Here is a 12658-nt window from a genome sequence, read left to right on the forward strand (position 1 = left end):
TACTAGCACCAGCACTGGAGAGACTGCACAGCTGCTTAATTTAGCGGGGGGGGGGCACACGGGGGGCAAAGCATAACACAGGGGGGGCAATTGCCCCCCTGTAGTGACGCCTATGCTCCCTACCTTCCTTCCTCCACCCCTCCTGCACCATCGATTCCTCCCTACCTTCCTTCCTCCACCCCTTCTCCTTTATCGATTCCTCCCTACCTTCCTTCCTCCACGCCTTCTCCCCATAGATTCCTCCCTACCTTCCTTCCTCTACCCCTCCACCTCCTTTCCCTCTATTCCCCCCTTCCTTCCTCTCGCACCCCATCTCTTACCCTTCCTTTATTCCGTTTTCCATCCATCCTTCTCTCCATTTCTTTTTCTCCCTTACTTCCTCAATCCATCCTCCCATTATCCCTTCGTCCTATCCTCACTCCCTCCATCTCTTACTCCTTACATCTCTTCCCTTCTTCCACCCGCCTTCCCTTCCTTCTTTTGTAGCAACCTGTAGCACCCCGCGCACACGCTTCTCTGTACCAAGAATGTCCCTTCTCCCGTAACCGGAGTCCTCTGTTTATTAAAGAGTCAGCTGACCCAAAAGTGACATTCCATCTCTAGGTGGAGCCCGTTGAGTCCCCCCTTCTTTCTGTGGTTCCAGTGATGGGCCTTCCCCGCCATAGTTCCCAGTTCCACTTCTACACATGCCACCATCCTAGGTGTTCCTGTCCTTCCTATTGCACAATATAAAACCCATCACCAATCCAGAGCTCACCAGTGGGAGGCGTAAGGACCGTTCAGTGGTGTGATTCTCTAGAGCAGGGGTAGCAAACCTCCAACCCTCCAGCTGTGGTGGAACTACAAATCCCATGAGGCATTGCAAGATTCTCATAGCCACGACTCCCGGAGAGAGAAGCATCATGGGATTTGTAGTTTCACCCACAGCTGGAGGGCCAGAGTTTGGCTACCCCTGCTCTACAGTGTCCAGAAAAACAAGACATCATTTTTGGGTGGACTGACCCTTTAAGAAGTCTCTCCACCCTCTCAGAACCATATCTTTCCTTCCTACAGATCCACTGCCTGGAGGTCCTCAGGACACCATTTCTCCGTCACCAGACTATGGTATTGGTACAAGTCCCCCAACTGTCAGATTGTCCTCCCCTTATAACCGAGACGGGAGCCACACCTCGGAGAACATGGCTGAGCCACTAACTCTTAGTGAAGAAGATCTCCCTCCATGTGACATCACTCCACCCACAGATATTAAGGAGGAGTCCTCCCAAAGTGAAGAGGTCAAGATAGTTGACTCACCTTCTCGGTCATATCTGGTGGACCATTCTTCGGGTCATATTAAAGATAAAGAAGAAGGCCTCGTCAATGTTTCTTGTATTAAAGAGGACCTGTCAAGGAAGGAAGAACTTCCCCCACGTGTGGAAGCTAATACAGCCACAAAAATTGCACAGTGTAGCGTTAAGGAAGAGTCAGTTTCCAGCGATGCCCGTGGCTCGGCCCACTTAAAGGAGGAAACCACATCGGACGAAGAGAGTTTGAGTGACGCCGATGACCATACGACCGTCAATCCTATAGAATACACGACCTTTGTGATAAAGGAGGAGACCCTCTCTGACGTTGACTCCGACAATGACGTACCTGGGGGTCGTGTTCAGGAAACCAGACCTTACGTGGGCAGGTGCAGCCGCAACTACCTCACCAACCCGACCATCGAGAAGCCGTTCTCCTGTTGGGAATGCGGGAAGCGGTTCCAGCATCGCTCCAAGCTGGTCGGCCACCAGAGGGGTCACGCTGGCGAAAAGCTCTTCGCCTGCGCAGTGTGCGACAAGTCCTTTAACTGTAAGACGGACTGCCAGACGCACGAGCGCATTCACACGGGGGAGAGGCCGTACTCCTGCCCGGAGTGCGGCAAGAGCTTCAATGTCAAGTCCAACCTGGTGACCCACCGGCGGATCCACACCGGGGAGAAGCCTTATGCCTGTTCGGAATGCGGGAAGTGCTTCATCAGCAACTCCAACCTGGTGACCCACCAGCGCATCCACACCGGGGAAAAGCCCTACGCCTGCCCGGACTGCGGACGGTGTTTCAGCAACAAGTCGGAGTTCAACCGGCACCAGCGGAGCCACACCGGGGAGAAGCCCTACCCGTGCGCGGAGTGCGGCAAGCGCTTCATCAGCAAGGCCGAGCTGAACAGCCACCGGAAGGTCCACTCCGGCGACAAGCCCTACTCCTGCCAGGAGTGCGGCAAGGCCTTCAGCCGGAAGATGCAGTTCGCGACGCACCAGTGGATCCACACGGGCGAGAAGCAGTATTCGTGCTCCGACTGCGGCAAACACTTTAGCAGCAAGTCCAACTTGGTGACCCACCGCAAGATCCACTCCGGCCAAAAGCAGTACGTCTGCCCCACCTGCGGCAAGTGCTTCATCAACAGCTCCAACCTGGCCCTGCACCGGAAGATCCACTCCGGCGACCGGCCCTTCTCCTGCTCCGAGTGCGGCAAGTGCTTCATCACCAACTCGCAGCTGGTGGCGCACCGCCGGAGCCACACCGGGGAGAAGCCTTACGCCTGCTCGGACTGCGGGAAGCGCTTCAGCAGCAGCTCGGAGTGCAGCCGGCACAAGAGGGTCCACACCGGAGAGCGGCCGTACGCCTGTTCACAGTGTGAGAAGAGCTACATCTGCAAGTCCAACCTCGTCATCCACCTGAGGACTCACACGGGGGAAAAACCGTTTCCCTGCTCCGAGTGCGGCAAGGCTTTCATTAGCAACTCCGACCTGATCAAACATCAGAGGATCCACGCGAGGTAAACGGGAATCGGCAGCTCGGCCTCGCAAGGGAGGCCTTCCTCTCTTACTTAAAGGCAGGATGGTGGGACCTTGTGTGGAACTTGTCACGAAAAAACTAGTTCGGCTTCCATGGCTGACCTCCTTTTGGACGTTCCGGTTGCCTTGCTGTCTCGGACCTCAAGCACCCGTATCATGTTGTAGATAGAAAACATTGACTTGTCAATATTGTCCACATAGGACCAGCAGCTGGTGGGAAGACTTTATGGTCTTGTCATAGATTGTACAAAATGTGAAGACGTTTCCTGTCAATAAAGATTTTGTTATCTGTTTTTTTATAAATAATGAAAAGACAATGTGTTACGTCCCATCAGCTAGACGTACATCCAGAACCGCTTTATGTCCTATCAGCTAGATGTACATCCAGAACCACATTATGTACCATCAGCTAGATGTACATCCAGAAGCGCTTTACATCCCATCAGCTAGACGTACATCCAGAACCACCTTATGTCCCATCAGCTAGACGTACATCCAGAACCGCTTTACGTCCTATCAGCTAGATGTACATCCAGACCCGCTTTACTTCCCATCAGCTAGACGTACATCCAGAACCGCTTTACGTCCTATCAGCTAGATGTACATCCAGAACCGCTTTACTTCCCATCAGCTAGACGTACGTCCAGAACCACCTTATGTCCCATCAGCTAGACGTACATCCAGAAGCGCTTTACTTCCCTTCAGCTAGACGTACATCCAGAACCACCTTATGTCCCATCAGCTAGACGTACACCCAGAACCACCTTACGTCCCATCAGCTAGACGTACATCCAGAACCACCTTATGTCCCATCAGCTAGAAGTACATCCAGAAGCACTTTACTTCCCATCAGCTAGACATACACCCAGAACCACCTTAGGTCCCATCAGCTAGACTACATCCAGAACCACCTTACGTCCCATCAGCTAGACGTACATCCAGAAGCGCTTTACTTCCCTTCAGCTAGACGTACATCCAGAACCACCTTATGTCCCATCAGCTAGACGTACACCCAGAACCACCTTACGTCCCATCAGCTAGACGTACATCCAGAACCACCTTATGTCCCATCAGCTAGAAGTACATCCAGAAGCACTTTACTTCCCATCAGCTAGACATACACCCAGAACCACCTTAGGTCCCATCAGCTAGACTACATCCAGAACCACCTTACGTCCCATCAGCTAGACGTACATCCAGAAGCGCTTTACTTCCCATCAGCTAGACGTACATCCAGAACCACCTTATGTCCCATCAGCTAGACTACATCCAGAACCCCCTTACGTCCCATCAGCTAGACGTACATCCAGAAGCGCTTTACTTCCCATCAGCTAGACGTACATCCAGAACCGCCTTATGTCCCATCAGCTAGACGTACGTCCAGAACCACCTTATGTCCCATCAGCTAGACGTACGTCCAGAAGCGCTTTACTTCCCTTCAGCTAGACGTACATCCAGAACCACCTTATGTCCCATCAGCTAGAAGTACATCCAGAAGCGCTTTTCTTCCCATCAGCTAGACATACACCCAGAACCACCTTACGTCCCATCAGCTAGACTACATCCAGAACCACCTTACATCCCATCAGCTAGACGTACATCCAGAACCACCTTACGTCCCATCAGCTAGACGTACATCCAGAAGCGCTTTACTTCCCATCAGCTAGACGTACATCCAGAACCACCTTATGTCCCATCAGCTAGAAGTACATCCAGAACCGCTTAACTTCCCATCAGCTAGACGTACGTCCAGAACCACCTTACTTCCCATCAGCTAGACGTACATCCAGAACCGCTTTACGTCACATCAGTTAGCTGTTCCTTTCAGAACTGCTTTACCTCCAGTCAGCTAGATGTACATCCAGACCAGAACCACCTTACGTCCCATCAGCTAGATGCACATCCAAAACCATTGGTGTATATTCCAAATCCAGCCCAATATTACAGAGCCATGTATTCCAAATTGCATATAGCTGTTTCAGGCTCTTTGGGCATCATCAGTGCAGTGTGTGGAAACCATGGCTTCTATGGAGGTGGGCTTGGGACCCAACAGGACTTATTATGTTGGAGGGCTTATTAATTCCTTTAGTACCGTCTCACCATGTCCTGTATGTTAATAATGTCTTGTCATGTCCCAAACCTTACTCCATACAAGCCATGATCCCTTTAGTCCTTTCCCACCATGACCTGTATGGTTATACTGTCTCGTTGGGTCCCAAACCTCCTCCATAGAAGTCACAGTTTCCATACCCTGCGTTGAGGAGATCCCAGTCTTCTGGTCATCCAAATAGAAAGGGGCAGTGAAGTGTGTGACTACCTTCGTGTGCATGTTCAAGAGCTTTAGACCTGGGAGGGGTCTACATATGGATAATATTGTTCCTCTAACCCAAGGTGGCGGAAGAGAATACTTGAAGGGGGCTACAAATCTATACAGACCGTTATATGACCCACTTAAGGTCTGTTGTTGGTTTGCACCAATGAAAATTGAATACGCTGTGATATTCTAATAGTAGTCCATCCATGAGTGCATCCTGATAGGGCAGCAGAACCCAGACTGCACTTAACCCAACACAACCCTACAGTTGCGTTGGTTCCCATTGTGTCCCAGTTCCACTGAATCATAAAGTAGCGATGACCTCCTAAGGAGCCGCTGGGTTTAAAGGGCACTTCTAGCCATGTTATTGGTGATCTGGCCTACAGTTGCCACAAAGCACTCACCAACCCCCCCGGGGGCAAATGAATGACCACCATCCATGCTCTCAATTTTTGCTTGCAGCATTTATTGGCTCAGACTCCGATTGGCAAAGACCGAGTCCCTGGACTCACATCCTCTCCAGACAAAGACTAAGTCCCTAGACTCTCATCTTCTCCAGGCAAAGACTGAGTCCCTGTACTCACATACTCTCCAGGCAAAGACTAAGTCCCTAGACTCTCATCCTCTCCAGGCAAAGACTGAGTCCCTAGACTCTCATCCTCTCTAGGCAAAGACTGATTCCCTAGACTCTCATCCTCTCCAGGCAAAGACTGAGTCCCTGTACTCACATTCTCTCCGGGCAAAGACTAAGTCTCTGGACTCACATCCTCTCCAGGCAAAGACTGAGTCCCTAGACTATCATTCTCTCCAGACAAAGACTAAGCCCCTAGACTCACATCCTCTCCGGGCAACGACCAAATCTCTAGAGTCTCATCCTCTCCAGGCAAAGACTAAGTCCCTAGACTCTCATCCTCTCCAGGCAAAGACTGAGTCCCTAGACTATCATTCTCTCCAGACAAAGACTAAGCCCCTAGACTCACATCCTCTCCGGGCAACGACCAAATCTCTAGAGTCTCATCCTCTCCAGGCAAAGACTAAGTCCCTGGACTCACATACTCTCCAGGCAAAGACAGAATCTCTAGACTCTCATCCTCTCCAGGTAAAGACTAAGTCCCTAGACTCTCATCCTCCCCAGGCAAAGCCTAAATCTCTGGATTCACATCCTCTCCAGGCAAAGCCTAAGTCGCTGTACTCACATACTCTCCAGGCAAAGACTCAGTCCCTGAACTCTCATCCTCTCCAGGCAAATGCCAAATCTCTAGACTCTCATCCTCTCCAGGCAAAGACTAAGTCCCTGGACTCGCATCCTCTCCAGACAAAGACAGAGTCCTTGGACTCACATCCTCTCCAGACAAAGACAGAGTCCTTGGACTCACATCCTCTCCAGACAAAGACAGAGTCCTTGGACTCACATCCTCTCCAGACAAAGACAGAGTCCTTGGACTCACATCCTCTCCAGACAAAGACAGAGTCCTTGGACTCACATCCTCTCCAGACAATGACCAAGTCTCCGTACTCACATTCTCTACAGGCAAAGACCGAATCTCTAGACTCTCATCCTCTCCAGGCAAAGACTGAGTCCCTAGACTCTCATCCTCTCCAGGCAAAGCCTAAATCCCAGGACTCACATTCTCTCCAGGCATAGACCCTTCTAGAAGGGCTCACTGAATATTTATAACATTGTATGACCAGGACTGGCTTGTCACAAATCTCAGGGGCCCAGTAGGGTCAGGGTATGAAGGTTTGTCCACCCATACCTGGTAATTTAATGATTGGTAAGTGGGCTGAGTTACCTTGCAATCAGGAAGCATCACTCTCAACCCCATTTATTTATTAATTCATAGAACAGAACCATCAGGTCCAGAAGAGACACCGTCCCCTGGTCCCCACCCCCAATGACACCAATGAACAACAAGTAATCGACCCAAATGGTCCCTTTGGTCATATCTGTGGTATGGTAATTATAAAGCTGGGCAGTTAACTCCTCCATATGTTGAAAGTTGGATAGTTCAGAACCCCAATCTTATATTTGTAATTTGGAGCAATAAGTCAAATGTATAATAAGCCCAATATAATAAGAATTCACATTGACTCCAATTTATCCAGAGCCTGTGCTCATTACATTGAATGCTGCGCTGCCCGCTGCTGCCACCTAGCGGTCACATTGCAGAATGCAGCAGTATTCAGTAAATACAGCGCTGTCAGACGCCGCCACCTGCCGGCCGCTCTTGGAACTGCAGATGAGTTTGCTTTCCACCCCTCCCCGCGTTGTTGTTTTCCCATTTCCCAGGAACAATAACGTCCTCGAGCCCCAATGTTACCTCAGCTTTCCTTATGCTGAGAAATCTTTCATAAAGGACGTAAAGCCTCCTAAGAATGCCGACGCAATGGAACGCATAAGTAAGGAAGTGAGAAGGAACAGAAATGCAGGAAGTGACGCAAAGAAGCTTCCTGCCCAGGCAGAAGCAGCAGAAAGCCGATTGGAAACGTGGGCCGAAAGTCGGATTGTGGCTGGTGAGGACATTGTTGGGGGGGTCTGTTGTTGGTTGTTGGGAAGTTTTCATTTGATTTGGTGTTGTGTGCAGATGGGGGGAAGTTTTTATTGACTGTTTTTTTAGGGACTGACCTATTACCAGGGTGTGACAAGTGCCATAGCTGCTGGAGATATGGGGTGACTTCTCCCTGGCAATGGCGGTCTTGACTTGGAATCGAAGTTGACTTCCTTTTGGCCATTATGGCCTTGACCTGGAGTCAAAGTTGGCTTCCATTTGGCCATGGTGGCCTTGACTTGGAGTCCAAGTTGACTTCTAGTTGGCCATGGCATTGAAGCTGGCCTCCAGTTGGCCATGGCATTAAAGCTGGCCTCCAGTTGGCCATGGCATTGAAGCTGGCCTCCAGTTGGCCATGGCATTGAAGCTGGCCTCCAGTTGGCCATGGCATTGAAGCTGGCCTCCAGTTGGCCATGGCATTGAAGCTGGCCTCCAGTTGGCCATGGCATTGAAGCTGGCCTCCAGTTGGCCATGGCATTAAAGCTGGCCTCCAGTTGGCCATGGCATTAAAGCTGGCCTCCAGTTGGCCATGGCATTGAAGCTGGCCTCCAGTTGGCCATGGCATTGAAGCTGGCCTCCAGTTGGCCATGGCATTGAAGCTGGCCTCCAGTTGGCCATGGCATTGAAGCTGGCCTCCAGTTGGCCATGGCATTGAAGCTGGCCTCCAGTTGGCCATGGCATTAAAGCTGGCCTCCAGTTGGCCATGGCATTAAAGCTGGCCTCCAGTTGGCCATGGCATTAAAGCTGGCCTCCAGTTGGCCATGGCATTGAAGCTGGCCTCCAGTTGGCCATGGCATTGAAGCTGGCCTCCAGTTGGCCATGGCATTGAAGCTGGCCATGGCATGGAAGCTGACTTCCAGTAGGCCATGGCATGGAAGTTGACTTCCAGTAGGCCATGGCATTTGAAGCTGACTTCCAGTTCGTCTTGACTGGGAATAGAAGTTGGCTTTCATTTGGCCATGGCGGTCTTGACTGGGAGTTGACTCTAGGCAGGGGCTACGCAGGAACTGAATTGACATGTTCTGGGAAGCAGCATGATATGTGGCAAGGAAATGTAAATTGTTGCCAAGAGGGGCTTGGTTTTTGCCTTGCCGGGATGTCACTGGACTTTTTCTCAGTGGAGTAATGGGAGTCTTTAGGAGGACACAAGGCCATGATGGAGGTCTACCTGAGAGATAGGATGACCATCCATGACCTCCTTGATCTGAGTTGGGGAAGACCTCTCCATGAACCTCTGGAATTCTGATGGTGGGAGGGAAGGCGCCGTGATCACATTGATAAACGCTATGTATCTCTTCCTAACAGGTCCACCGAAAGATCCGGCGATGGACTCCACATCCGTCCATATTAAGGCAGAATCCTTCTCGGGTGAAGAGCAGTTCTCCATCTGCATCAAGGAGGAGCCACTCTCAAGTGATGAAGAACAGCTGACAGATTTTGTCCCACCCCACCCCAACTATCCTATCAAAGAGGAGCCCCTCTCCAGTGATGAAGAACAGCTGCCAGATTTTGTCCCACCCCACCCCAACTATCCTATCAAAGAGGAGCCCTTCTCCAGTGATGAAGACCAGAAGCCAAACGTTGACTTTTCCACCCAAACCTATCCTATCAAAGAGGAACCTCTCTCAGACGAAGAAAAAGATCTCAAGCCAAATCTCTGTTCTTCACCTGAGGAGCGCGCCAAGTATCTCTCCATAATCGTGAAAGAGGAATCGGGTGAAGAAGAAGAGGGTCTCAGTGATGAAGAGCAGACACCGGGGGACAAACCGTTCTCTTGCTCCGAGTGTGGAAAGTGTTTCCGGCTGCAGTCCATGCTCATCAGCCATCACCGAGTCCACACAGGGGAGAAGCCCTATGCCTGCTCAGAGTGTGGGAAGTGTTTCACTGCCCGGGCGACGGTGAAAGTTCACCAGCGTCTTCACACGGGAGAGAAGCCCTATATGTGCTCTGAATGTGACAAGGCCTTCACTTTTAAAAGCGTCCGAGATGCTCACTACAGGACTCACACCGGCGACAAACCCTTCACCTGTCCCGACTGCGGGAAGTGTTTTACCGTCCGGTCGATGCTCAATATGCACCGTAAACTCCATGAGGAGAACAGGCTGTATTCGTGTTCCGACTGCGGGAAAAGCTTCACCCGGAATTCCACCCTTAAGGCCCATGCGGTGACCCACACAGGGTCCAAGCCTCACACCTGCTCCGAGTGCCAGAAATGCTTCAGCTCCGAGTCGTCGCTCAAGCAGCACAAGAGGGTCCACATCGGCTTGAAGCCGTTCCCGTGCCCCGACTGCGGCAAATGCTTCGGCCTGAAAGCGAGCCTGGTGACGCACCAGCGCATCCACTCCGGAGAGAGGCCGTATTCCTGCCCCGAGTGCGGCAAGAGCTTCAGCCACAGCTCGAGCCTGGTGACGCACCGGAGGATCCACAGCGGCGAAAAGCCCTACGTCTGCTCCGAGTGCGGCAAAGGCTTCGCCAGCCTCTCCGAACGCGTCGTGCACGAGCGCACCCACACCGGTGTGAAGCCCTACTCCTGCCCCGAGTGCGGGAAGAGCTTCGTCAGCATTTCGGAGTGCAACCGCCACCGCAAGATCCACGCCGACGAGAAGCCCTTCACATGCTCCTACTGCAGCAAGCCTTTCATCCGAAAACCCGACTTCGTCAAGCACCTGCGGATCCACACGGGAGAGAAGCCGTTCGGCTGCTCCCACTGCGGCAAGTACTTCCGCAGCGTCCCGGAACTCACCAAGCACCAGCGCTACCACACCGGGGATAAGCGGTACCCGTGCATGGAGTGCGGCAAATGGTTCTTCACCAAGTCGCATCTGGTCAAACACGAGAAGATCCATACCAGGGAGAAACAGAACCAATGCCCCCCCGTTTGTGCTGAGGCCGACACTACGGGCCTGGGGAGGTCAGAAACCGATGACTATGATGAGATGAGACTATGAATTTGAAGTCGGCTAGAGATTGGGCTTTTCTAATTGTTTTCAACCAAACCTCAAGTCTTCCCAGGTTGGCCGGCTTCGTAGACCAGGGGTGGGCAAACTCGAGCCCTCGAGTCTTCCCAGCCTGGCCGACTTCCTAGACGAGGGGTGGGCAAACTCGAGCCCTCAAGTCTTCCCAACCTGACCTACTTCCTAGACGAGGGGTGGGCAAACTCGAGGCCTCAAGTCTTCTCAGCCTGGCCGGCTTCCTAGACCAGGGGTGGGCAAACTCTAGACCTCCTAGCTATAATGAAACTACCATTTCCATCCTGCTACTGCCTCTGGGAGTCCTTCCAGAGTCTTGCTATGCCTAATGGGACTTGTAGTTGCACCACAGCTGGAGGACCGGAGCTTGCCTACTCCCGTCCTAGACCCTTCTTGCCCATTGAGAATCATGATAATCTTTTTTATGCACATTTTGTATATAGGAAGATTGCAGCAAGAAGACTTCCTATGGAAAATCAAGTATGGCCTTGATATGGCCTATCGGAGCCAATGAATTTCTGACGTCCATGGAACTAGTTTGCAGCCAGTGGAATCCACCTTGAAGGGGCCTCATCATGTCTACAGAAGGTCCACGCCCATTAAAAATAGGATCATTGTACTTTTTGTTAATCAGTGTATGTAAAGCCCGGACTTTTTTTTTTTTGGATCGAGGTTCCTATCGCACCCTCACTATTGTTCCTGGTGACGGAGAACCCATTGAGTGATCACCGAAGCCGAAATGTATTGGCCAATGATCGATGACAAAGAAGCGGGGATTTCTCTAAAGTCAAAGAGATTTCCTCTCTGTTTGTGTTGTGTCTACTGAAGAGGAAATGGCCCCATTGGGACAGAGATGGGGGATCGGAAGCTTTAGTGTCATATATGTACCGGGTGTTGACTGGAGATGTGTACTATGAATTGGCCAATGTCCATGTTCTTGGGGGGGTGAGGATACACCTGCCCCATAGCCAGGAAATGATAGGAAATGGCCCCATAGGGACAGAGATGGGGGTCGGAAGCCTTAGTGTCATATATGTACCGGGTGTTGAGTGGAGATGTGTACTATGGATTGGCCAATGTCCATGTTCTTGAGGGGAGGGGGGGGTTGAGGATACACCCACCCCATAGCCAGCAGATGATAGGAGATCTCCCCGTTTGCACAGAGATGGGGGATCGGAAGCTTTAGTGTCATATGTACCGGGTGTTGAGTGGAGATGTGTACTATGGATTGGCCAATGTCCATGTTTTTTGGGGGGGAGGATACACCCATCCCATAGCCAGGAGATGATAGGAGATCTTCCCATTGGGACAGAGATGGGGGATCGGAAGCCTTAGTGTTATATATGTACCGGGCGTTGAGTGGAGATGTGTACTATGGATTGGTCAAAGTCCATGCTCTTGAAGGGGGTGGGGGAGGGGGGGGATACACCTACCCCATAGCCATCAATAGCCTAGAACTGATGCTTTTCCCCGGCCATCTCCTGCCGCCAATGGGAGCTCAGTCACGGAAATCTGTAAGTGAGGACACTTCCTGTCCCGGTCCCTCTCTGTGTATCTGTTGGAGATTCTAATAAATGGTCATTTTCCACACGCTGTTGGCCGTTCTCGTACCGGAGCTGTGGGGTTACATCGGCAATAGATTTAGAAGTTCACTTCATTGTATTCACTAAAATGGCGCCAACCCTCTGCACCAGTGGATTACCGGTGGCACCGCAGCCATGGTGAACCTACCAAATATCGTGGCTGTCAGGGTCTTGCAATGCCTCATGGGACTTGTAGGTTTACAACAGTTAGGGGTGTGGAGGTTGCCTACTCCTGGTTTAGGCCCAGGCACCATTCTTGGGGTCTGATTGGCCATGTAGGTTGGGGAAAGGGGTGCAAGGAGTCTGCAATTTGTGAGGCTAAGGCTCGTGCGGAGTGATCTCTAAACCTTCGCATGGCCATGGTGGAACTATAAACCCTATCACGGCTAGGGCTGAGTTGTAGAGGGGGGGGTTGTCCTGGCAGCGC

The 12658-nt window shown here is 51.5% G+C and overlaps 2 protein-coding genes across 2 annotated transcripts in view; both read right to left on the bottom strand.

Moving 5' to 3' along the window:
* LOC108788099 (zinc finger protein 62 homolog) overlaps positions 1–12658 on the bottom strand; it is a 949422-nt gene that overhangs the window by 697318 nt on the left and 239446 nt on the right. The gene's annotated exons all lie outside the window — the stretch shown is intronic.
* Positions 1–12658, bottom strand: part of LOC108788076 — a 240035-nt gene that overhangs the window by 182755 nt on the left and 44622 nt on the right. Inside the window, exon 8 of the mRNA XM_018557808.1 lies at positions 4453–4468. Coding sequence (XP_018413310.1) covers positions 4453–4468 — 16 coding nt within the window. The remainder of the gene's footprint in view (positions 1–4452; positions 4469–12658) is intronic.

Source organism: Nanorana parkeri, unplaced genomic scaffold, assembly GCF_000935625.1.
Source record: "Nanorana parkeri isolate BGI_ZX_2015 unplaced genomic scaffold, ASM93562v1 scaffold305, whole genome shotgun sequence".
In the NCBI taxonomy this organism is placed as follows: Eukaryota; Metazoa; Chordata; class Amphibia; order Anura; family Dicroglossidae; genus Nanorana; species Nanorana parkeri.